The sequence below is a fragment of the Muntiacus reevesi genome, chromosome 2 (assembly GCF_963930625.1).
Source record: "Muntiacus reevesi chromosome 2, mMunRee1.1, whole genome shotgun sequence".
NCBI lineage: Eukaryota > Metazoa > Chordata > Mammalia > Artiodactyla > Cervidae > Muntiacus > Muntiacus reevesi.
Window position 1 is genome coordinate 182,606,878 of NC_089250.1, and position 26,747 is coordinate 182,633,624.

The 26,747-nt window shown below is 46.4% G+C and overlaps 1 protein-coding gene across 2 annotated transcripts in view; it reads right to left on the reverse strand.

The window, feature by feature from the left end:
- ADCY9 (adenylate cyclase 9) overlaps positions 1-26,747 on the reverse strand; it is a 99,432-nt gene that overhangs the window by 34,075 nt on the left and 38,610 nt on the right. For both annotated transcript variants that reach the window (XM_065924218.1, XM_065924219.1), the window contains exon 3: positions 2,356-2,546. In XM_065924218.1, coding sequence (XP_065780290.1) covers positions 2,356-2,546 — 191 coding nt within the window. The remainder of the gene's footprint in view (positions 1-2,355; positions 2,547-26,747) is intronic.

The following is a 26,747-nucleotide window of genomic DNA, read 5'->3' on the forward strand; positions in this document are numbered from 1 at the left end:
GACCCAGCAAATTAGAAAAGCTCACGGTAGTGTGGATGACACAGGCGACAGGCCAGGGGTCCACGTGAGGTGCTGCCCGCTCACAGGAGGAATCCTCCCAGAGACCCGGGGCCAGTGAGTGCTCGTGCACTTGTGCACTGTTCAGAGACTCCTGCCGGAGGGGAGGCCTTGCCCGTCAGATTGTAATCTACGTACTCTTTACAGGAGGCCTCAGTGTTCTGCCTTTTGAGTCCAGGATGACAGTTCACAGCGACTCACTCAGGTCCCCGGAGCGTATGACTCTCAGTCGCATGCCCTGGCCCAGCCGACGCCCAGGAACCAGGGCCCAGAGCAGGGCTATGAGAAGGGACCCTGAGTGGCAAATTCTGGCATGGAGACCAGGCCTCCTATCTCCTCTTGCTCCTTCCACTCCGTGAATCTAGGAACGCTACCTTCAGGGTGTCCTCGTCTCAGGATGGGGATGTCCTGTTATCCTCCCAAAATTAATTTGAGAGTATACTTCATATGCTCTCATCGTCCCCTCTGGGAAGGGGCACAAAGATCCTTCAGGGATCACAAGATTATCTGGAAAACTTACACATGGCAATAGAGAATGCTAAATTGCTTTTGCCTAACCAGACCCAAAATATGTAAGTATATAAGTAGATTTATAGCTAGAATAAGAAGTGCTGTCGGGAGGACAGAACACCTCCGTAAGGCAACTGAGTGCAGAACTGCGGTCGCTAATGCTGCGGGCATGTGGCGCGGTGAGGTCCACGAGGGCCCCGCCCTCACAAACACACGCGCGCACATCATCTCAAGTGGCACACAAATGCAATGAAGCGCTTACTTCTGGCTTGAGCTGTTTCTCTACTTGACTACAGTCCAGTTGGAAGCCTGAGGAAACACTCTCCTCTGGTAAGAAGGCCGGACTTGGAAGCCATGCCTCTGTTCCCTCCCTGCTCTTCCCGGCCTGGCCTGTGCTGGGTGCTGGCCGCTGAACTGCGGGGTGGGGTGGGAGGGGGTTCCTCTCTCTGACTCCTGTGAGACAGCAGCCCAGGCAAAGGAGCTGGCTCCAAGTGTGCAGGCACAGCAGAGCTCTCTGCCACACCCACTGTGGCACACCCGCCAGAGTGTGTGCGGGAGGAGGGGGCTAACACCCTCTCCTCAGCAGGGGTGACTGTACCTCTCCCCTCCCGCAAGGGGACACGGGGCCAGGCCTGCAGACTACTTAGCATCACATAGTACACAGGACACCCCCGTCACAACGAGTTCTCCACCCAGAGTGTCAATGGAGTCGAGGCTGAAGCTGACACCAGTGGTGTCGAGACTGAGGAACCCTGCCCCGAGGAAACAAAGCACGTGATGAAAATGATGTGTGTGCGGTTCACAAACCTGAACATGGGAACCACACACGTCACCTGGAGGAGAGGCACCACGGAGTCCAACACAGTGAAATAAGCTGAAGGCTGCAGCCAAGTGTGACACCATGAAACACCAAGACCGCTAGCCTTCAACTGTGTTAATGGATGAGGACACGGGGGAACGTGCTGGGTCATAGCCACATCGGCAGGCCATCATCCTGACCACATGTCACAGTGTTATTCGAGAGCACAAAACAGTGAAGTGAAAAGGTTTTAACTGTCTCTTTAAAAAAAAAAAATAGAAACGGCAAATATGTAAACTGTAAAAATAAACAAAAGGTATCAGGGCAGTGGGGGAACTACATCAACCGAGGAACGAGGAACGACTCACATATTAGAGTGCTTTTGCAGGCTCGGGGCCCATTGTGTTAACTCCTTGGCGGTTTGTTAGGACAGGAATGGGTGCAGCCATGCAACCACCAGGCGATCTCTGTCCCACTGATGAACTTCTAGAATGTTCTTGGCGAGCCTGCGCTCTTCCAGTGAGGTATACAGCACAGGCTTTATCCACACCAGCAAAACTTAAAATAATTATATAAAACACTGGGTTTCAGGAGACGTATGAGTACTTGAGAAAGTGGTCTCTGAAATAAGATATGAACTAGGTCTCAAAGCAAGATGCTGAGAGAATCACCTTGACTATCATCACGTTTGGTGAGCTTTCAGAAATCCCCCCAAGACATTGTAGTTCACAGAGAAAGAAAATAGTAACTCAAGTTAGAAGCAAGTCTATGTGTAAGAAGAAAATGGTGGTGCATAAAATATCATAAAAGCAAAGATATTAAAAATGCAAAATGCTGCTAACCTTATACTAAATTTTAAAATGTTAAAAAAAAAAATGAAAGGGCATTCCAAGTCTCTGCCACAGACCTGAAGGCTGCTTATTATTTCACATGTTCTACTGCAGAATTAATATCATGTTTTAGAAGTAGGAAAAAAAAAAAAAACTAACCTTAAGGTTATCAAAGGTTTTGACAGTCTGCGCCAAGTCACTGATACTCCCTGGCGATGCTGTCCCCTGTCCCCTAGGGCCTGAGGACACCCGCGAGCCGTCAAGGACCTCAAAGCCAGAAAGTAAGGCCTCTGAACAGCTGCAGTGAGACTCCTTCGCTCTCTGACCCGCTATCAGGTATGTCTTCAAACCTATGGATAAAAATTACAGTCAGCACAGGTGACACCAGCGGTGGTCAAAGCACAGCTCCATCCTGTTCTCTGCGCGGGACACTCTCCTGCAAAGTTGAGAGTAAAGTGAAAATGAGAAAAGGTCATATTTTCACTACTGCACCCGTGAACTTCCCAAAGACGCACAGCCTCACGGAGAACACCCGCCTCTAGGACACACCGTGTCTTCCAGCTGTGTCCTCTGAGCGGCGGCAGCTCGTGTCACATTCTGGGGCTGAAATGGGGGTTAAAAGTCCCTCTTTGGAAGGGTCTCATGCCCTCTTTCTGCCAGCGGCAGAGCCCACTGATGGTGGACCCTCTACAATTCTGGGGTTTTTTCTATCTGGAGAGACTGGTTGTTGATCTTCATATTGGCCACTCTAGACATGAGGGTCATTACAGACTGTGTTACCTACGTCAGGGACTGCCAACCACCCTGAAGGGGGAGACCAGGATGTGCACCATCAGGGAACTCAGCCCTCCCTCAATTCACATTCATCAAGTTTCTATGGGATCCAGACATTCATGGCAAGAACTTCAGCATATGTCAAGCTGCCATCTATGTGAATTTTATTCTCTCACCAAATCCCCATTTAAAACAGATGAAAAAAGCTGGTTAAGTGGACACTTAGCCTACAACTTTACAATGCCCACTAAAGGCTGCAGTAGCAGTATACACTCCCCCGGGAAGCCACTGTGACGGGTGGTGGGCCCTGTTCTGGGTGTGCAGGACTATCTGCTGGGAAGGTAACAAGGAACAGCTTTTCCAGATGGAACCCAAGGGCTTTCTGAAAAAGAAGCAAGCCTGACTGAAAGAAATCCATTGTTAGTCTTTACTGGAATTTGACCCAGACTGTGAATTTATGAAAGGGAGTGACAATGTGATTTATTCAATAAATATTTATTTTAGGCCTGGTGTATGCTGTACACAGAGAATAAAATCAGAACAAAGCAGGGTTTCCATCTTAAAGAGTTTAAGCTGCAGCAGAAGGCAGTAAAGAAAAGCCATCATGGAGAGACTCAATCAAGAGGTGGCCAGTGTCTACACTTCTGAGTTCACAGTTTTTCGTAATCAATTCATATTTAATAAATACTCTAAAATTAATCAAATGACCCCGGGGCTAATTCCTCAATAATCCTTAATCATTTTATAGTTAAACCATCTCGTCACTTCATCTTTCTTTCTCTCCCGCCCTCCTTGTAAAATACTGCACGGTGTACTTTTTTTTTCATGTATGTTTTTAAGTCAACTATTTTGAGAATCTGTCAAGGACACCGAGGACACCTAAAGACACCTAGGAGTGCAGCCAACTCAGAGGTGGGAATCCAAAGATTGAGATAAATAATTTTAGATACTGACTGACTCCAAGGAGAGTGTCAAATGCTCACTCTTAACCTGAGGTCCTAAACTTCCATATACTTTTTTCCAAAAAAAATATACATCCCAAATGTGTATAGGATTAGTCACAGTCCTGCATAAACTAGAGAGGGACGTTAACTAGAATATCTCTGCCTGGGGATGCAGGGCCCGGCGCCAGCTCCACAGCACGAGCTCTGATGCCTGCTGTGGGGGGGGGACACCCCTGAGGCTTGTTGCTGTTCTCGCTCTGAATTGTGGCTACTGAGCTGCCACTCACCGAGCAAACGTGTATCAGGAGCCTCTATTTACGATGCACTGTGACCATGCTGGGGGGACAACTGTGAACACAGTGGCCACTGCCTTCCCCATACAGGTGGCTCCTGCAGGGGGACCTTGGCAGCCGGTCCAGGCCCAGAAGGCACAGGACAGGGTGCACCTTGCAAAGACTCAGTGGTTCAGGGAGGCCTCCTGGGTGATGTCTCCTCCACGCTGAGGAAGACGATATAGAGAGGCCAGTCCCGTGAGAGCTGCCAGGACCAGGGGCTGGGGCAGCCGTGGTCAGGCTGTGGGTGTCGACAGAAAAACTGGGGAAGTGGCCTCCAGAAAGGGAGTGTTTGGCGGGCAGAGTCAGGGATGGAGGTGAGTGTCGCGTGGCTGGAACAGAGGACATGTGGGGGAGAGGGGTGGTCACACAGGGGCTGGAGTCCATGCCCTGCACTGGGTGGGCCGACTCTAGGAAGCTGCACGCTGGGGCCATGGGGAGGAGGTGGAAGAAGCAGGCAGGAGGCTGAGGAAAAACTGGGGAGCCCTGGGAACACTGGCCACAAGCGGGTGCGGAGGGAGTCAGGGGACAAGGGAGGTGGGAGACCAATGGGCAGAAACCTGCTCCCCAAAGTGTGGGGCAGCGGGAAGGCTTTGTGGCAGGCAGGTGTGACGGGTGAGGGTGCGTGGCTTCCGAGGGTGGGGGAGCCCAGGGCTTCAGGCTCCATCCCTTCGATACATGTGACGGGGTGAGACTCTTCATGGCTCTGCGTCCCACTGAGAACAGGACTCACCCCATGGGGCTGACTCGAGGATTAAATGATTAGCACACGTGCGGCCTTCACAGCAGTGCCTGGCACACGGCAAAAAGCCAGTAACATTAGCTACTATTATCCACCAGTGTGTTTGGCCTGCTTATCGCTGGGACTCTTTTTTTACGCTCCTCCTATGTACAAAAGCATTTGGAGGACTGTTAAATCAATAACTGCTCCGAATTTGCTCCTAACTTGAATTCTCCTCTGGGGAGCCCCTAGTGACCAACCTGTATTAGTAACACAGCAGTGCTAGTGTTCCAAAGGACAGACACATGGATGTGTGACCAAATCGGTGACCAAGTTAAGCAACGTTCAATTTATGCTTCAATATGAAAAGTTTAAGTTTAATGTGTAGTCTGCTGAAACCGGAGTGGCAAGTGTGACACAGCCCGGCCGGATGTGAACTATCCCAGGGAAGGTACTTGGGCCGGGTGACTGGGCTGCAACCCCTTTAAAGTCTCCAGTCAAGAGAGGTCATAAGACATAAGGATTTAATGAGTAACCACGCAGAGAGAACCAGGGGTCCAAGTTCGTTAGGAAGGCTCTCTTTGAGCGGAAGGGCAAAATAAGGCAGCTGAATTATTTATTTTCTTATGTACAGTGTAAACAGGAGAACAATTAATAAGATTTCTTATATTCTTTCCTGGTAATTGACTTTGAACCTCGCCAGCGTAGATGCCTTCCACTGGTTTAATTTCATAGCAGCTAAAGAAGGTACCCGGAACTTCCAACGGGCAGAAGTGCCACCTGTGGCTACATGTGCTCAAGAGGCTGACGTGGTCCACAATCTTAACTACAGCATCAATTCTTTGAGGAGAAAATCTAAGCCTTGCACACAACTCGTGTCTAGTTTTTGTGAGCTGAGTGTAATTTGAGTGAGTGCCAAAGTTCATTTTGGAAAAGAAAGACAATTCTGGCCTCTTTATTTCAGTCTTTTTCTGCAGGATTTTTGCTCTGGAGGGCGATATCCCAACCCAAGAACCAAGGACAAGAGTGTCAACCCGAAACCCCGAAAGAAAAGAGGAGACTAATCAGGAAGGAAAGAATGCCTGGAGGCATGACCTTGGGAGTTAGAGGCGTGAAACAGCAGACACCTGGGAGCTCAAAACAATAAATGTAAGGGGAGGCCATCGGTTTGGGCTAATTCAGAACCAAACAGTCTAAAAACTCACTTCATTTTGTAACAAATTTTTCCTCCTAACTAGGTCTGTGATGACCAAGTAGCATGAGGATTATTTACACTAAAATGCAGTCAGTCAACACAGAAAATAAAGACTCAAAGTGTTCAACCTTAATCTACCAAATAACCAGGGCCTACAAAATTATAGATATTTCATAACTATCTATTGCTTCTGCTTAAGAAGACCAAAAGTTTTGGTGGGGAAAAAAAAGTATTTTCCATCTTATTAACATCACAACATTGTGGATGGGCCTAAGCCCTCTCTACTCCTACATGAAACAATTAATTAATTGCAAGGAGGTGATTCATCCTGATTGTCCCAACATTTGACAGTAAATCACAAGTTCTCAAGATAGCAAATGGCTGCGGGTGAAACTTACGCTCTTCTAAAAAAGTGAAGTGATGGGCACTGTGCCTGCGTGGCTTGATCTTGACTACACCTTTAGCCCAACCCACAAACTCTTACAAGAACACACACGTGCACACACTTGCCCCACACCTGCTCCTGCGGCTGGCACCCCCAATGCCAGCCTCCGTTTTCTCGCAGGAGTGGGTACATATCACGGCCAAAGGTGAGTGACCGGGCAGTCACCTGGTGCCCACGTTCCCGTGAGCTGTCTTCTGAACTTTCCTACTTGGCAAGAGGACGTGCTACCCTGTTCAATGCTGGAAACCAACACAGGGAGAGGCCAGTGTAACCACCTTCAAAGACCCACTCCCTCCACCTCTAAGAAGCTCCTGAATTAGGGTTTAATACCACAGGTCTTCAAAAGATACAAAATGAGTTCTTTGAAAGACAGCATTTGGCTGTTTATGGAAACAGTCTGCCAGGTACTAACCATCTCTTTCATGCATTGGCTCATTCTCACATTCACTTACCCAGCAAACAAAATATTTATTGAGTAACCTACTGAGGGCAGGGACCTGGGCTGAGTGTTGAAAGAAATGGATAATGGTTTCATCTGCAACAGTGCAGATGAAAACCGTGACCTAAAATGGAAATACAAGTCACCTAATGATGACCCACCTCACAGGGCTTATGTGAGGATTAAAAGAGTCAGTGCTTCCCCTCAGGGCAGCTCCAGGAACACTCCAGAGGAACTCAGAGTAGACCGAGGAAGGGCATGCAGTAATGCTCACAAAGAGTTAAATGGGAGGATGGGAGGCTGGCGGTGAGCATGAGGACAGTGACTACCGACAAGAAGAGAGAATCATGTGAAGTCAAATCTGTGCTGGCAGGTGGTTCACCAGTGACAAAAGGCATATTTACAGTGAGTTTTAGAAAACAAAAGGAAAGTGAAGGTCTATGGTAACTATGGAATACTACATATGACAGAATTAAACAATCAGAAGAGACTACAAAACAAGACAGCTAGAAGGAAAGGAGTCAGGAACTAAGACGAACTGACAACTAATGAACTGTTATTCACCTAATGGTGACCCTGAGTGACCATCAGACATAGGCGAGCATGTCGGGTCACGTCTGTGGCAGTTACAGGAGACACAGACTGTACTCTTCCCCCTGGAGACCTGCGAAATACTAGCTAATTTTAAGATTTTAACTTAATAGTTAAACTAATAGTTTAAAAATTAATGTTAAGAGTTTCAGATTTGCACACAGGACACAGACAATGGAAGATACGTTCTAGAAAATAGATAAATAGGAGATTTAACTTAAGATCTGGGAATAAGTGAAAAGCAAAACCCTAAGAGGGGAATATATTGAAATGGAAATAAAGCTATAGGACACTAAGTGAAAGGAGCCAGACACAAAAGGCTACGTCTGACATAATCCCACTGATGGGAAGTGTCTGAAACAGGCAAATCCACAGAAAGTAGCCTCGTGGTGGCCAGAGGTTTGCAGGTTGAGGGATGGGGAGCGACTGTTAATGGGCCAGGGTTCCTTTTGGGGGAAATGATGAAAATATTCTAAAGTCAGATGGTGGTGACAGTTGCACAACTGAGAACACTCTAAAAACCACTGAACTGTATACTTTGGAAGTGTGAACTATACAGTATGTTAATTATACCTCAATAAGGCTGCTTCTTTTTTAAACAACAAAAACTACACAAACATTAAGATGCAACAGTCCTGAGATTTGAAGGAGAAATGAAAAAAAAAAAAGTCAGTAAGAAATACACTGTCCTTGGGAATTCAAGGTAAAGGAGTGGGCAGTAGCAGGTGAAAGAAAAATATTACAAAGAAAGGCTTGGAAGTAGATAACACAGTAGAGCTAGGACGGAAAAACATATAAATAAGAAATAAAGCTAAACAGCTTTGAAGAACTAAAAATTCAACATGGCAAAAGTTCAGAAGTCTGGGAGAGATTAAACAAAACACAACAGAAGTTTGACCTTCACAAGATATCTCCAAGAATCAGCAAATGTGCAACACTCACTGCTACAGGCCAGTCCAGAAGAGCTGGGCTGACACCCAGGTTGTCTTCGTAGATCACCGAAGCAACGCCCCCCAGACAACTGCTCACTGCGCTGCAAGCAAGCCTGCCTGAGCAGCGAGCGGGGCCACAGCCTTACCACACCGTGGCAGACGGCGGGGTGCTGCCAGACCCCCAGCACTGCGCTCCCCTCTCACCCACCAGGACCTTCATCTGCAGAGGCTGGGGAGCCACCACGAGACACTTCCCAGGAGCACCTACAGCTGGGATGGAAGGCAACGCTGACAGCTTCACCCTGCCTCACCTGGAGACTTCACCTTATGCAAAAACAAAACCCCACACTTCTTCCCACTCCTGACTAGCCTTTCCTAGGAGCGACGGCGTGGGGCCGTCACCACCTGTTCCTTCGTGGGAATGTTTATGTAGGCTTTGGCAGGCTCCCAGATCACACTTCCAGCACAGTCACACGCCTGCTGCGAGTGTCCTCACTTTCCAAGTCAACCAGTTTTCAGGTCACATCAAAGTTTTCTCTCTCTCGATGAGTGTTTTGCATACCAGCTGGATTGCCGCCAGAAACAGTTTCCCAGATGGCATTTTCTTGCCAGAGGCAGACTTGCGCAAGCCCAGAACTGGGAAACCCCAATCTCTATTTCCTGATCAGGAAGCAATATCGTCTTGGACATCGCCGGCTTCTCTAATTTCACTTCAGCACTAGAGGTGGTCTTCCTTTCTTAGATCTTTCTCAGCTGTGTTTGTGTGGTCTGTTCTTGACAACCTGAAAAGTGTTGCCGGGCAACAGTGCACCTCCGTGGGGTGGGGGGACACCGGCTGGGGGTTCCTTCTCCCATGCTAGCCTCCCACTGTAATTCCTGCCTCGGGAAAATCACAGCTATGCTGTAGACTCTCCCAGAGGCAAACTGAAAGTGAAACCAAGGCAGGGAGTAGTGAGTGCCCACCTGTGAGAAGAGGTCAAGGGGCAATGCAGGGGGCATGTGGACACACAGAGATGCGACTTACATAAACATGTGGCCTGGAGCTGCAGGAAACAGCTTCTCATGCCCAAGAAGGGTGGATGAATCTTGACAAGTCCCCTAATCTAAGGGCAGAGAGTGGAGCTTTACTAAAGGAGAGGCAGACCCAGGCAGAAGGCCAGGGACTCAGACTTCCCCAGGAGCGGGGGCAGACACTCTAGCAAGCAGGTCCCTATGCTGCAGAGGTGCTGGCCCAAAACCCCACAGCTGAGTACCTGGACAAGAGGAGGCATGAAGAGCAGCTGGCGTCACAGGAAAGAAAAATGTGTTATTCCCAATAACACCAGAAGATGGGCTTTCCAGGTGACTCGGTGGTCAGGAATCCACCTGCCAATGCAGGAGACATGGGTTGAATCTCTGGGTTGGGAAGATCCTCCAGAGAAGGAAATGGCAACCCACTCCAGTTTCCCACCTGGGAAATCCCATGAACAGAGAGAGCCTGGTGGGCTATAGTCTGTGGGGTCACAATGAGTCGAACACGACTAACAGCTAAACCACTACGTTAAAAACACTGAATTACAGCTTAAGGAGCTAATGTAAACTGTGGTGACAACAGTTGACAATACCATATTACATAATTGAAATCTACTAAGTGACTAGAACTTAAATGTTCTCTCACACACAAACATAAAAGATAAATACATGAGATGATGAACGTGTTAATTAACTAGATGGGGAAATCCTTTCACAACATGTTCATATATCAAACCACAATTTATACTTTAAATATCTTACAATTTTATTTGTCAATTACACCTCAATAAAGCTGAAAAAATTTAAGGAATGAAAAACCCACAGAAATGTACCAAAATATTCACAGGGCAACAGAACTATGGAAAACACTCTCCATATTAGATTTTTTTCTTATTTACTTATGTTTTAAATAAGCATGAGGTTTTGAGTTTATGAGAAAATTTCTCAGACATAGAAACATGTAAGGAAAAGTAGACTGAAGACTTGGAGTCCCTCCAGTTCAAGGAGCAAGGGTCGTCTGCAGCATCCAGGTTCCCTGCAGGCCTTCCCCACCCAACCCCTCCACAGCAGAGCAGAGACCCGTCCTGAACTCACAGTCAGGGGCTTCTCCCCACGTATTTCTTTAGGTTTTCACTAAGTACATACATCATGCTAACAATACTCAGCACTAATATATTTTTTTGCCTTCACCTAAATGATATTATTTTACACGCATTCTAAAAGTTTTTTTTTTTTTTTTTTTTGGGTGCAGCAATATGTTTGAGAGTCATCCATACTGATACATGTGATCCACATTCATTTATTTTCAAAACTATGAAATGTCCCACTGGATAAATATATCATTATTCAATAAAGAAAACCTCCAAGTATTACATTAATTAACACCAATGATAAATCCTGTGTTCTGTTTAAAATAAGAGAGAAATATGATAAATCAATAAAGACATACTGAATGCAAAAATGACACTGATTCAAAGAATGTGTCATAAATACACATTTAAGAAAGAAATGGAACTTGTGAAAAGAAATGGAACTAGTTAAAAGAAAAAAAATCAGGAGAGGAGCTCAAGGATGGAAGAAAAGTTGCCCCCCAAAAGTCAAAGAAATCCAGCTCAGCTAAGATGGCAGGCCAGGCACCACAAAACCATACTGAAATAGAAAAAAACAAACGAGAGAAATGAGAGGAACACAGAGCTTCTCAGACGGTGAGTTACAGAGGCTGAGAGGCGACAACTCCATTCCCCTGGTTCAGAGACCCCTTGGGACTGCTACAGAGTTAGGTTATGTGCCTTCTACTCTTCAGCCCCGCACAGCTGGGCTGGGAGGAACAGGAGAAGGTTCTGGAAAACTGAAGAGGCTTTCAGGGGGTTGATGAGGTAATACAGGAAGAGCACTACTGGGGTATGTAAAGCAGGTAGCCCGGCAGTCCAAGGGAACTGTCTCTGATGAAGGAAATGTCCTACAGCCATCGGTTCAGCGGTCACAAGCCACCAAGCACTCAAAATGTGGCTGCACGAGTGAAAAACTCAATTTCTAATGTTCTCTCGTTATAAATTATAGATAGCTACATGTGACTCACTGCCACCACACTGAACAGTGAAGATCTAGATCCTTCCTTGTTAGAGAACCAGAATGAACAGGCAACAGAAAAACTCCTTATCTTTATTAACTAGAGAAGAGGTATTAAAAAAAAAAAAAGACTGGAGAGAAGAGGAAAACTAAATGTGAAACCAGTATGAACTTTTTTATAGATAACATTTAGTAGCAAAGACAACGGGCAAATTACCCTTCACACTGAGAGCAGCAATGGCAAACTGGAAAAGCAGGGTAGAAACAGACACTATATAGAAACAAATTGAAAGCAAACAAAATGGTAGACAATCTTTAAGAATAAGGAAACAGGAGTGCTTGGAAATTTACTTCATGATTCCTAAAAGCAGTTTGTAAAATGAACACTGAGCTCGGTGATCTTTCACACTCATTAAAAGCAACACATGTAGTAAAACACGCCCTTGAACAAATGACCATCCAGTGGGGGGTGGCTTCTCTGACTGCACCGGCCTGAATGTTGAATTAGGCACGCGGCCACGCTGCTAATGGGTTTGTTGCAAGCGGCCAAGGCCAGGCCAGAGGAGGCGTCTCATGAGCCGTGTTGCTGACCGGCCCTTGCAACCCCAAGCAACTTGTGAAGCAGGTAAACCGACTCTGGTCACCTCAGCCAACCTCCCCTTTCTTTTCTTCCTGGGTCCCCTCTGTCCTGTCTCCTGCTGTCTGCACCCACGGCATCCAAGAGATGAAGGGTCCCAGGGGGCTGTGACATCGCCCAGGACGGGAGGGAGGAGGGGGCTCCAGGGACCCCGCCCCTGCCTCCTCTCTCACGCGGCAGCTGCCCACAGTGATCAGGCACTCACCCTGCAGCTGGCTGACCTGCATGCTGTGCCTTCCTGACGCGAATTCGGTGACAGTATCTGGTCCCCCGTCACAGCCCAGAAACTCTGGGGTCACCAACAGTCGGGCACAGGTTCTGCGAGGCACTGCAGAAGGGACCCCCATGCCAAGGGCAGGTCTTGGTTCCAGCATAAAGCTGAGCTTCGTCTGGAATCATCATGAAGCACAGCATTCCCGCTGGATCCTCTGAAATACTTCAAGTTCCTTGAGGACCTATACTGACACCTTCAAGAGAACAGATGGTTCTCAATCCAATCCACCTCAAAGGCCCTGTGTTATCCCATTTTTACTACATACTTCCTTTGCAGTGTCCTCTTTACCTTCCTGAATGAAATTAAATTCATGGACAATATGCAACCTTCACCACTGAGATCATCAGCCATATCTCTACCCATCTCCCACCATGTGGCTTTGTGTCAAGCCGCCTTGGGACACAGCAGGGGGTGCCCAGGAAAGTGGGTGCCAGGCCACGGTAGGGCCCCTGCCCACAAGTCGCCAGAAGTCCTGCAGTTCTCTTCCCACACCTCCCCCTGCCAAGAGAGAACCAGCTGAAAGGATATTAAAAAAACTGAAAAATTCCACAATGCTGCATATGCATCTATTACATAATTGTACATATAATGTATGTGTGTGTGCATGTTATGTGTGTATCTGCAGCAATTTTAAAAGGAAAAGATTCTGAACTTATCTTCCTCACTCCTTCAGCAAGTAATGAGCTCCTGAGATCTGTCAAGCATGAGGCAAGGCCCACTACAAATGCCCTTAATACCATACATGGCCTCTCCCTTACTCATCTGAGCACTGACAGCACCGGCTTGAAGGCCTAGCACACGCGGCATCCACACGCATCAGGAGCGGACCGCACCCCTGCATCAGGGGCTCGTTTACATGGCATAAAAACCAAGTGAGGGCAGAATGAAGCACTGAAAGTGCTGTGCTTCCTCTGAACAGGAACAAGGAGTCACTTGTCTGCTGACTCTACCTGAGCACCCACTATATGCCAGGCTAGTGACAAAACTGTGTGCAGGACAGACCATTGTCCCTGACCCCCTGGAACTGGGAGTGAAGAATAAACAATCAGCTGCTCCTCCCTTGAGCAGGGTAAGGCAGGAGTGTGGCCTGGGTGAGGCTGGAGCAGCGGGCAGGGCTGGACCCAGCGGGCGCAGCCTGAGTCAGCGCAGGGGAGACCTCGGCGGAGCTTTAGGTGTGGGTGCACAGAGCCCAATTTTCCCTGTTTTTATTTTCATTTTAATTTTTAAAAAACTTTTTGTTTGAAGTAATTTTAGACAATCCAGAAAAGTTACAAAAAGAACTAGGAGTTCCCTTCTATTCCTCACCCCTCTTGTCCTGGTGTTACTGTCTTATTGTGCAACGTCAAACATAGAACAAGGGGAGGGAGGTGGGAGGGGGGTCCAGGATTGGGGGACACATATACCTATGGCCAATTCATGTTGATGTATGGCAAAAACCATCACAATATTGTAAAGTAATTATCCTCCAATTAAAATAAATTAATTAAAAAAATATAGACCAGTAATCAAGAAAAGGAAATCAACACTGGTATAATATTGCTAACTGGACTACAAACTTTATTCAAATGAAATGTCACCAATGTTTGATCTGATTTCTGATCCAAGACCCTACCCAGACCCTGACTGGCTGGGACAGGTGAGCGGCTGGAGGGCATCGAGAGCCAGCAGCGGCTCACCCTGACGCTGCTGCTGTGACTCAAGCGGAGGGTCAGAGAGGCCCGGCCTGGGGTTACCGCTGGGTGGAAGCAGGCAGATTCATGAAATGACTTCCAGGCAGAACCAACAGGCTGGACGTGGGGGTGAGGAAGGGGAACAAGGCCGACTCCCCGTGTTCCGTCCTATTCACTGGCTGAGGAAGACCAGGGCAGGCACAAGTTTGAGGGGTAAGACCAGAGGCTCAGTTCCAGACCCTTTAATTATAAGACGCTTGTGAAATCCCCCAGCAAGGACATCAAGAAAGCAATCACACCGTCCCAATAAGAGGGGAGATCCAGACCAGAGATGGGATGTGCCTGCTACACCCATGGAGAGGATGACAAGAAAGGAGGGGCCAGGAAGGGAGCCTGAGGACCTCTGAGTCATGAAGGGGTAGGGGAGGGAGTCCAGCAAAGAAGTCCAAGAAGACAGTCAGACAAACAGGATTCTGAGGAAGCCAACTCAGAAAAAGGAATGGGCCACTCTGTCAAATGCTGTTGAAAAGCCATCCTGGGCTAGGCAGCATGGAGACTGGCAGCGCCATGCCAAGCAGGGATGCACCTGAGTGGTTAGACTTGGTGGGCTGAGTGGGGAAAGCACATGTCAATCCGTCAGAGAAGTGTGGTCATGACGTGTGGCAGAGAACTGAGGTGATCTGGTGTTCTGGGGGGGGGGGGGGAATCTGTGCAGGGCGTAGGCGCTCAAGAAAGCTCTGGCTGACAGGGTGGTCCTGGAGAGTGGGGAGGTTAAAGGTGCAGGGAAAGGAAGGCAGCTCAAGGAGCAATGCTGCTGAAAAGGGAGAGAAGACAGAACCCATAACTCAAGTGAAGGGCCTGGGGAATTACCAGGAGGCAAACGTCTTCTGTAAAAGGAAGAAGAACCAACTAGACGTAACCATCTGCAGGCTTCTCAGGAAGAGAGTGGGAGCAGGCACGGGACTCTCAAGGTTTGGTTGTGACTGTGAGGATGTCATGTCGGGCTCAGGCTGGCGGACATGCTCCCAAGGGTGGGTACCTGGAATCATGAAGGTGACAGTACTACCAGCCAGCCAAACGGCAGGGGGCCGACTCTCTCAGGACAGCACTCGAGGGCAGAGAAAGAGCAAAGGCACAGATGAGGCACTTAAGTACCTGATGAACAAATATAGAAATCAAAGAGAGAATAGACAGGCTGACATGCTAATTCGCCAACTGACAACCTGAAGCCTATTCGAAAGTGGAGTAAGAGACGACAGGAGAGAAGACTAGTATGATGGGCTGTGGATGCCCGGAGGTGACGTGTGCAAAGGACTCTCATAGTCAACAGTGAAACAACAAATAATCTCTTTTCTGTAAAGGCGAAAGGGTCTGAATAGACATTTCTCCAAAGAAGATATACAAGTGACCAGTAAAGCACGTGAAAAGATGCTCAACATCATTAGCCATCAGGAAAACGCAAATCAGAACCACAACGAGCTATCACGTCACACCCATTAGGATGACTATAATTTAAAAGACAGGCAATAACAAGTGCTGGCAAGGGATAAAGAGAAACTGCAGTCTTTATGCACTGCTGGTGGGAAAGTAAAATGGGGCAGCTGCTGTGGAAAACACACTGGCAGTTCTTCAAAATGCTAAATATTTGAGCTCCCAGTGATTCTACACCTAGGTTATCAGCCCAAGAGAATGACACACACGTCCACAAACACTTGTGTACTAATATCCTAGCAGCATTATTCGTAACAGCCCCAAATGCAAACACCCCAAAAGTCCATCAACTGACAGTCTAGACACACAATAAAATATTCGGCCACAAAAAGGAACGGAGGTTTGATCCATGCTACACCACGGATGAACCTTGACTCTTACGCTAAATGAAAGAAGACAGTCACAAAAGATCATTCCATTTCTACAACATGACCTGAAGGAAAACAAGGGGGAAGGCTTGTTTTACGGGAATCCAACAGGTCTTACGCAGCTACATCAGTTGAGCAGAGTATCAACACAGGGGCAGACAAGTATTAATAGATGAAAGGGCAGTGTTCAGAAACAGACTCACACATATGGACACAATTTATGACAAAAGCAACACTGCAGAGCATGGGGAAAGGATGGCCTTTCTAAGAACGGTGCTAAGCTCTGAGTGGATATCGCTTGCTTCCTTTAGAGCCACCCTCAAAGTTCTAGGCTGGTAAATATGCACGTGGAAAGCTACTGAATATTATTAGCCGCTTAGGAAATGCAAACTAACACCATGAGCTGGGACTTCTCTGGTGGTCCAGTGGTTAAGAATCCTCCTTGAATTCTATAAAGCAATTATCCTTCAATTAAAAATAAATAAATTTTAAAAAAAAGCATCCACCTTGCAATGCAGGAGACATAGGTTCAATTCTTGGTAGTGGAAATATGATCCCAAATCCCACGGGGCAACTGAGCCTGCGCACCTCAATTACCGAGCCCAAGTACTACAACAAAGATCTTGTGTGCCACAACTAAGACCCAACACAGCCAAATAAATAAATATTTTAAAAAAATTCAGGATGGGGGACCGGGATGGGGAATACGTGTAACTCTATGGCTAATTCATATCAATGTATGACAAAACCCACTGAAAAATAAAAAAAATAAATAAATTAATTTAAAAAAAAAATTCATACTAGATTAAATCACATGAAACTGCCAGAATTTGATCACTGTGATCTCTAAAAATGGCTATTTCATAGTAAAAAGGCAAGACCATAGTGGGAGAAGGCATTTGTCTCACATATCACTGACAAAGGACCAGTAGCCTGAATATAAAGAGCTTCTAAAAATCAATAAGAAAACCAAACCAAACAAAACCAGACCACTCCATGGAAAATGGGCAAGCTACTCAAGTACACACTTGACAAAAGAACAAAACCAGATGGCTGGCTGACGTAAGAAAAGGCACTCGACCAGGGAAACGCGAACCAAATCAGGGAATCACCAATTAAAGCTACCAACAGAAACTCCACACACCAACCAGAGTGGCTAAAGTCAGACAGACTGACAGTGCCCATGAAGACATGGGGCAATAGGAGCTACTGGTGGGAGAAAAAAAATCAGTAAATTCACAGTTGGGTGTCATCTGTCTATTAAAGTTGAAGATACTCATATTCTATGACCCAAGACTCCCACTCCTGGATGACTATTTATGCAAAAGAAGTGCATGCAAGTGTCTCCAGGACACGGCACAGACATGTTTGCAGGAGTTCAGCAGGAGTCAGGATGGACCAGCCACACGTCCATCAACAGGAGAGACAGAGGCGGCAGTACAGACCCGGAGACACATCATGGTAGTGAGGATGGGAAAACAGCAATGATGAACGTCTGGACGGTCCAACAGGGATGAACCCCAGAAGCATAATGTGGAGTGACGGAGCAGCCCCAGAAGAGGACATCCTGCGGATTCCATCTGTATAAAATGCAAATACAGGCAAAACCAGCTGATGGGGCCAGAAGTCAGGATGAGGTCCCTGCAGGAGGAAGAGACAGCAGTACTGAGGGGCACATAAAGGGAGGTTCAGGGGGGCTGGGAGCATTCCATCTCTTCTGGGTGCTGGCTGTGGAGACAGGTCCACTTTATGATAATTCCTCAAATGTCCGCTTACAAGTCATGCATTTTTATTTATGCAAATTATACGTCAAGATGGAAGTTTCTTTTTAAGAACAAGCATCCAAAATCTTCAAAAATGCCAATATCACTAGAGACAAAAAAGGCTAGGAAATAGTTCTGGGTCAAAGGAGGCCACACAGATGTGGAACTAACACAATGAACAGTCCAATCCCTGACTGGACCCTGGATGCAAGTAAGAAAAGCTCTGAAAGCTACCACAGGAGAACTGGGGACAACTGACTGTGAACGACACATCTGCCTGGAGCACGGTGTTAATGGTGACACTTCTTGATGTGATAAGTCTTTGTATGCGGGAGAATGTCCTCCTCCTTAGGAGACACGTGCTAAGGAATTTAAGGGGGCACGGTCATACTGATTGCAACTTATTCTCAAGTGGTTCAGTGGCTCAGGAAAGAATAAAGAGGAGATACACACATACACACATAAATACATATAAAGAGCACGTATAGATACACATATATAAAGGACAAATAGATATATGTGTTTGCATAAATGTACACATAGATACATGTATAGAGCAAAAGAAAACAAATTTGGTAAAATGTTAAGTTGGTGAATCCAGGAGAAAGGCAAACTACTGTTCACTACATTATTCTTTCAACTTCTCTGTGGGTCTGAAATTTTTCAAAATAAAAACTGTGGTGGGGGGAAGCAAAAGAGAACCAAAAATCTGGCAAAAGCAAACAACCTAATCCAGGTGTTTAAGGAAGCACTCTTGGTAAGAAAGGGCTTCCCAGATGGCCTTAGTGGTAAAGAATCCACCTGCTAATGCAGGACACGTAAGAGACCTGGGTTCGATCCCTGGGTTTGGAAGAGCCTTTGGAGGAGGAAATGGAAAATTCTGGAATTCTGGTATTCTTGCCTGGGAAATCCCATGGACAGAGGAGGCTGGTGGGCTATAGTTCATAGGGTCACAAAGAGCTGGACACAACTGAAGCAACTCAGTGCGCGCGCGCGCGCGCACACACACACACACACACACACACACACACTTGATAAGAAAACCACAAACAAGAGAAGTGGCCCCAGGAGAGCGCAACACCACAGTTATCTCTGGCAGGACGAGACAGGTTGGGAGCACATGAGCAGTGGCAGAGATCTCTTTTTTAACTTGGTCCAGAAACACAGGGTGGACACTTTAATCAGGTCGCAGGTGTATTTTATGCAGCCTTCTGTGGCTGTGTTGCTTCATGACTTTTACAAAGCTGTGGTTTTACGGAGGAACAGAGAGCCTGAGCAGGGTGGAGCTGTGTGTGCAGTGTGAGAAAGGCAATTATAGCCAAGCTGGACGAAGAGAGACCAGCTCGGTCGCTCTGCTCCAGCTCCACAGCCTCTGCCACCACACTTTGCAGGCCTCACTGCGTAGCCACGTCTGGCGTGGCAGCTGCTGGCATGGTTACACGATCATAATAGCATTACTGCCTCTTCGCTGCCAAATGTTCTCACAATTTGGTTGCTATGAAAACATACCTAACTTACACTGAAGGATGATTTATTAAAGGTGTTGCAAGATGGTGGGGTTTTTTTTTTTTTTTAGGAAACAAAATTGTTTCCCAGCAAGTCATTTTCCCGTAAATTGCAAATAAAAACTTAGCAAAAATATTGAAAACTCCCATAGGTTTTGGTTCTTAATTCTCCTCTCTGGGCAGTGCTATGAAGATAACTAGAAACAAAATGTTTATTGTTTACAGCTGCCTTGGAATTTAACTCCAAATGAGTTAGTCAGTAGACAAATTAACTGCAGAGCTAAACCTGCATGATTCCATGTTGAGGACAAACCCTCTCCACACACAGATAGAGGAACCCTCCACAGCCTCTCAGTGAAGTCACTTCCGACAAGCGACAACAGTATCTGTGTTCCATTTCAGCCCTCAGACTCCAGCGCCAAACTGCTTGGGTTCAGAACTCTCTACGTGCAACCTGTGGCGTCTCAAGCAAATGACTTAAGCTTATGGTGCCTCCATGTCTTCATCTTAAAGGACATAATACCACCTACTGACTGGGTTGTTCTGAGGATTACACGAGTAAACACACACAGAATGCTGAGGGTCATGCCGGGCACATACAGACATCACACAAGGCTTTGACGAAAGACCATCTTCACATGAAAGGGGGCAGCAGCGGTACATGGTAATAAGCTGGCCAAACCACCACACCCAGAGAATGCGGCCGAAAGTATCCCATGTGAAGGAATGGGCTCTGGGGGGTACACACCACTCTGGAATCTGAGAACGCGGGTTCTAGCAACAGGCTGTCTGGCCTTAGGTACCAGTTCTACCACCTCAAAACTACCTGTTGTTTAACACTCTTGCTCCAGTTTACTCATTTGTAAAACTGGAGCAATAACGGTTGCAAGCTTACAGGACAGTTGTGAGGATTAAAATAATGTATGGAAAATGCCTGACACATAGTAAGCACTCAGGAAACGTTTGTTTCCTCTACTGTCACGCCAGGATATCTGCAGTCTGCAGCCTGAGACCGTACAGAGAGCTGTGCCCCTGATGCTGGCCTGTTACAAAGTCATGTTACTGTTTGGTCAACAGCATGGATGAAGACACAGAAAAGCTGGTTATCACGAGTGCAGATGGGAGGACCAACCAAAGATGCTTGGGTGTCGGAGGAACTGCTGCCCCGCCCGACCAGGGCAGCCAACAGGTCAGGACCAGGTGCTCCAGGCCCTGCGTTGACTGTGAATGTGAGAAGAGGTCCTGCTGCTTCGCCTCTTCCTCCCAGAGCTTGTGCAGATTGCCTCTTGTGGCCGAAGCTGCACACGCAGAGATCCAACTTAACCAAGCTGACACATGAGTCCACTACAGTCCACCTGTCGGCTTGGCACCCATACATACACATTCTGTGTGTGTGTGTGTGTGTGTGTGTGTGTGTGTGTGTGTGTGTGCACCATGTGGTGCGCAGGATGTTAGTTCCCGACCAGGAATCGAACCTGTGCCCTCTGCAATGCACGTGCAGAGGGCTAACCACTGGACCACCGGGGAGTGCCAATGTGCTCCTCTTTTTAACCACAATTAATGAAGTCAATAGTAAAATTGGGCTTGCACCTGATGTAACGCAATCATCCCTCTTATAGCCAAAACCACGCTCACCCTCTCCTCCAAAGAGAATCTAGGTTCAGGACGTTAGGTGGTGCACTTAGCTCAGACCATGGTGGTCTGTTGTCTCATTGCTGAGGCTTTCTCTCTTTCTTTTTTCATTCTTTCTTAACCAAGAAAGCCTCTTTGGCAGGAGCAGGGAAGTTACAAGGTGATACTCTCCTGCTCTGGGTATCTCTGCGTTGAAGACAAGTGCCTGGTGAAGTTGCTGGGTGCTATCAGATTCCTGGTTCCTTCCTTGAAAAGGAACTGCTCATTAAAGTGACATTCAATTAAGCAAACATTTAAGGAGTATCTACTGAGTGCAAGATATTGATTCCAGGTTAAAGTATTAAAACAAGCCTTTCACCTGCTGATTGAATTGTCTTTAATAACTATACCTGTGTAGTACTTTTCATTTCCATTACCTCATTTGATTTTCCGATGAGATAGGTGAAATAATCCTGCCTCCAGTAGAGACGGCTGGGGGGTGGGTGGGGGGGGGGGGTTGGCAGGGGCAGTACTTAACCACCAGGGCCAAGCTTAAGTTGGAGGTAAATATTCATCCAGAACGTCAGGATAGAAAAGACCACGTAAGATAAGACAGAAAACAAAGGCTCAGAGAGCAAAATCACATATGGAGCATTAAAGACCAGCAGTATTGTCATACTTCTCCAAGGACAGAGGGTTCCACGACCACCTCACCCTCACCAACAAGGGAGCTGCCTCTACTCACCATTCTCTAGGTTTCTATCGATATTTTTTTTCTCCTAAATAGCTAGGCTCTTATCTAAATTTTTAGATTTATTGCCAGACTTAAGGAACACTTGACTGCAACAGCTCTGAAATCACAAAGTACTAGCAAATTCCACCCTCATGTTCTATCATTTTACTGCTGTGCAAGTACCAGAGAGAGAGATGATGTGCAAAGGAAAAGCTGGCGATGATTCATAAGTTTAAAGTTTCTTTTTGTTTTTATTTATCTGAATTCACTGTATTTTTATTTTTTGGCCACACCACCCGCTTACGGATCTTAGTTCCCCAACGAGGGATCAAATCCACACCGCTGCATCAGGAGTGTGGGGTCTTAACCACTGGATGGCTGCGGAAGTCCCTGAATTCATTTTTAAAAAGAAAAAGGAAAAAATATAGGACCCCACACACTATTTTTAGATTATTTTATAGTCTTATATACAGACAAAGTATCATAAGAAAAGGAATGTACCAACGGAACAAAATCAAAATCTCATTCTCTTATTTTCTGATAATTTGGAGTCTTTGATTCTTCCCCTAGAACTTCTGCTCACTGTAAGAAGGAACACATTAACAGTTGCTAAAAAAAAAAAAACAAACCTGTGTGACCTAGGGCAGGGCACAGAAGTTCTACGGACCTCAGTTTCTCCCTTAAAGAAAAAAGAAGAAGAAAAAAAAAAAAAAAGACAGTTTAACTAGAATCATCTAAACTACAAAATGTCTTTAACTAAATCTTTTAAAAAAGGATTTATAAAACTAATAAAAGTCTATGATCTGATGGAGGCTTTTTTGTCCAAGACAAAAGGAAATCTAAATCAAGGCTCCTTGATAGTAAGACCTGTTTTAGAGACTTGGACTTCTCATAAACCCATGTTATCAAACTGTTAACAATGTAGCCACCAGCGACAGCACAGCTCAGTGTCAACAAACATACTGCATTTAATCCTGGAAACAGAGGTATGTAGTTGTTTTTCATGGAAATCAGCTTTGTCTCTGGTTAGTCACAGATCCCAGGTTAGAAGGCTGATCTGTGTGAAGGATGGAGGGTGTCACTTCCCAACCTTAATATATTTAAATACCGTCCCTAGATTGAGCCGGCATCTAAGTCCTACCAATCTTCCAGGACCTCATCAGAGGCCACTCCAGCCCTTCGGCCAGGTGGGTAAACGCTCCATCCCGCCTCTGTCACCCCGGGAACAATCTGTCTGTCCCCAGACAAACACTCCTCTCCCCAGCATTCCAGTGACTGGCTCCCGGCTGCCCTAACCAACTATAAATTCTCTGACACTGCGCTGGCTCTGCATTGTTCATGAAGCAACCACGCAATAAACATTTGTTAGAATAAACTCCTATAAATTAATACAACCTTCTTAATTTATGGGTAGAAATATAAATTATAAATCTTTATAAGTGACTCTGAACAGAGCCCTGAATTGAAGAGCCCAGTTCCATCTTTTAGACCCTTTGACAATATTTGAGGGGACGCTGAGAACAGAAATAAAACCAAAATAAAATGGTTACTGAGAAAATATCAAAGCCTAAGTAAGAAGAAGCAGTCTGGGGACTTCTCTGGGGATCCAGTGGCTAAGACTCCATGTTCCTAATGCAGGGCGCCGAGGTTCAGCCCCTCGTCAGGGAAGTAGATCCCACATACCACAACCAAAAAGAGATCCCACGTGCCGCAACTAAGACCTGGAGCAGCCAAATAAATAAATTTTTAAAAAAAGAATAAGCAGTTTGTACTCTTTTATTTAAAGAAGAACCAAACAATTTTGTTTTCTAATTTTCTTGCTTAATGTTAGAGAGGAAAAAGACCTCAGATAATAACTAGCTTTGAAAATCCTCATGACTTTGTGATTCATTTGAATGATGAAACTGAGGCTAAGCTTTAGGTAACTGTCCAAGGTCACCTTAGTAGTAAGCAGCAGGGTTTAGCCTGAACCAAAGCACATAGGTTTTCCTGTATTTCCCATAGTTATGTAATTAGGTATACTTTGTGAAGAGTCATGTGTGAGCACTGCTACATTGTTTATATTAGCTTTGTAAATAGGGACAAAATTGTACCAGCCAGGCAACTTTGTTGCTTGTGTATGTTCACAGTGCATGTGTATTTTAAGCACTCCCTTTATATAAAGGGAGAATAAAGGGAGAAACCAACAATGTTTCCACTCATGCAGAAGGAATCAATTTTAAAGGAGAGGGCTAGTGGTTATTTCCAAGGCCATGTTAAATGCCTGTACTTCGTGGAAAAGGGCTGAAGTTAACTGTTATAGTGCCCTTTCACTTAGATCTAGGACTTGACTCTCTCTCGCAGAGCTGGAAAGAAAATAAGAGTCTCTAAAAATTCCAGGCAAGTCATCAGTGTACATAGTCTTAAACCAAGATTCTTTACTAGTCTCCTTATCAAGGTAGTATTTCTCTCCAGTTAAAGACCAGGGGATTTATATATCTGTTACAAAGTCACTATGTAAAAACATCTTCAGGTTTTGTTTGTTTGTTTGTTTTGCAGAGGGGAGGGAGGAACTGGACTGACAAAGAGGCTTTCTTTGCAAGCAACTCACTTCTGTGTGGCCTCTGAGATATCAGTGTTCACTCAGGATGGAAAAGGAGATGACATGGGTACGTACAATCACAGGTCTTTACAGCTTTGCCTGAGGGAAACTGAGAAGTCGCTCTGGGCAGGAGAGTTTCCGTGTGAGAGCAGCCAGGTAACCACAGTCCTACCCCCTCCAACACACACTTTAAACATAAATAGCATTTGGACAGCTTTCATTCTTAGCTTTCAAAACTGCACACACACAGGTTCCAGGACTGGCAGACGGCCTGCTTTCCTGATCAGTGGGGTGGGAGATGGATCCAGAGCTACCCACAGACTTTGCCGACAGCGTCTGAAAACCATACAACGTACGCTCAGAATATAAGAGAAACAGACCTTGGTTCTGGGATGAACCGGCATCCCCTGGTATGTCCGCCATTGTTTAAATTGCAGATCCATCTAACCTCCCCCTGGACTATTCACTGGGTGACAAGGGGGCCTCATGGCGGCAGCAGCTCTGAAGTCATACTTCTGTGCTCCTCCGCCCCGCCCTGACCCACTTGGATCTGTAAGGCCGTCCTCCCCTTGGCCTCAAGGGAGGACTCAGTTCTCCACCAAGGTCCCCCTGGGCGGGATCAGATCTGAGGCTGGGAAGCACGCCAAGCAGAGATCTTTACGTGGGTTTCCAGTCCCTGCCATTTTTCAGGGAAAAGGAAACACCTGATGATCAGAAACTATCAGACAGACATAAAAAGAGATTTAATTAATCAAAAATACTCCTTTAAAGTTGTATTTGCACTGCCATTTTAAAAGGAGATAACACTAATAACACTAGAATGAAGCCTCTATTAAAGGAGAGTGACTGCACATTGTTCAAATCTCAATCACCTCTGCTCGACACTGAAGAACCATCCTCAGTGAGTTAGACACTTACTGAGACACACAGCAGTTCATCTTTCTGTCAAGTTCTCGCCCTTCTGTAGCCAAGCAACTTCTCTTTGTTCAACAAACGGTGGTGCAAGGCCAAGACGGAGTTTACTGTGAAAACCGAGCCATTAAAACCTACCTAAGAATAACACAACACCACCTTCTGTGATGTGAAAAGGTGAAACAAACGTCGGCACACCTTCAAGCACGGCTCAGGCTGGCACCTCGCCCCACCTGCAGAGGAAGACCAAATGGGAGCCACAGGGCCGTGGTCACGGCCTGCTCCCTGCCTTCCAAGGGCCCACCTCTGCCCTTTCGAGATACAGTAGGAATTCCCTGAAGCGAGGAACATGTGTCGTTATTCACCACCCTCTCTTCTTCAGAGCGTGACCCGGTATCCCGCACAGAGCAAGTGTTCAGTGACGCTGGTTTCCCACCGTTTCCACCGGCCATCCTCCACCCCCAGCACGGCCGCTCCAGCCCCCAGACCACTCACAACCCTGGAGCTCTCAAGGAGCCAGGTGGGCAGGGCTTCTGGTCACTCACGGGATAAAACCCAACACTGTCCCCATCAAATGAAGCCCCGGGTCTCCAGATCATGACTTGAAGACCAAGCAAGTGACCAGAAACTCCCTGGGGCCATCAGGACTCCAAACGACCGAGGGGCCTTTGTCAGTTATGATTCCGATAAGGAAACAGTAATCCCAGATCAGAAAGGTTCAAATACACAGAAGCAGGGACGGGGAGAGCAAAGGTCAGGAGAAGGCAGCACTCCCTGCAAGGCATTACCAACGGGAGCCAGGAGAGCCACTGCCGGCATGACACCCGCCACGGGTCTGCTCCCAACGCTGTGGCCTACTCAGGGACCGCTCCTCGCCTCCCACAGCTGAGCAGAACCTAACCTGGGCCACAGGAAAGGATGCTGAAACTAGTGGGTAAAAACTGAACGAAAGACAGTCTCACAGCCTTATATAGCCTCAAAATGTTTCTCATCAAGTAGTTATTCAATAATTACAAAAATGCTAATTAATTTTGTAGTGAAGAAACCTGGCAGACACCTTCTCAGCCAATGATAACCCCTAACTAACATCTTTGGAGATGGGACAAATCAAAATTGAGTGCCCTTCCACTGACATACTTACGAGAACCCACTTCTGCAGTCCTGCCAAAAATGTTCAACGTGAATTTCACCATGAGGGAACACAGGCAAAACCAAACTGAGGGACATTCTACCAAAGTAACTGGCCTGTTCTCTTCAAAAATGTCAAGGTCATGGAACACAAAGACAAGGAACTGTTTCAGATTGAAGGTGACTGAAGAGCCATGACAGGTGATGTAATGTGTAAGCTTAGACTGGCTCCTGGGCCTATAAAGGAAATGACTGGACAAGTGACAAAATGTGAAGGGCGACTGGGGAGGGTATGGTGACAGTGTTCATTTCCTGACTTGGTGGGTATACGGTAACTACACATAATATGTCCTTGTTTTTAAGAAATACACAGGGAAGGGACTTCCCTGGTGGTCCAGGTATTAAGAATCCACCTGCCCACACA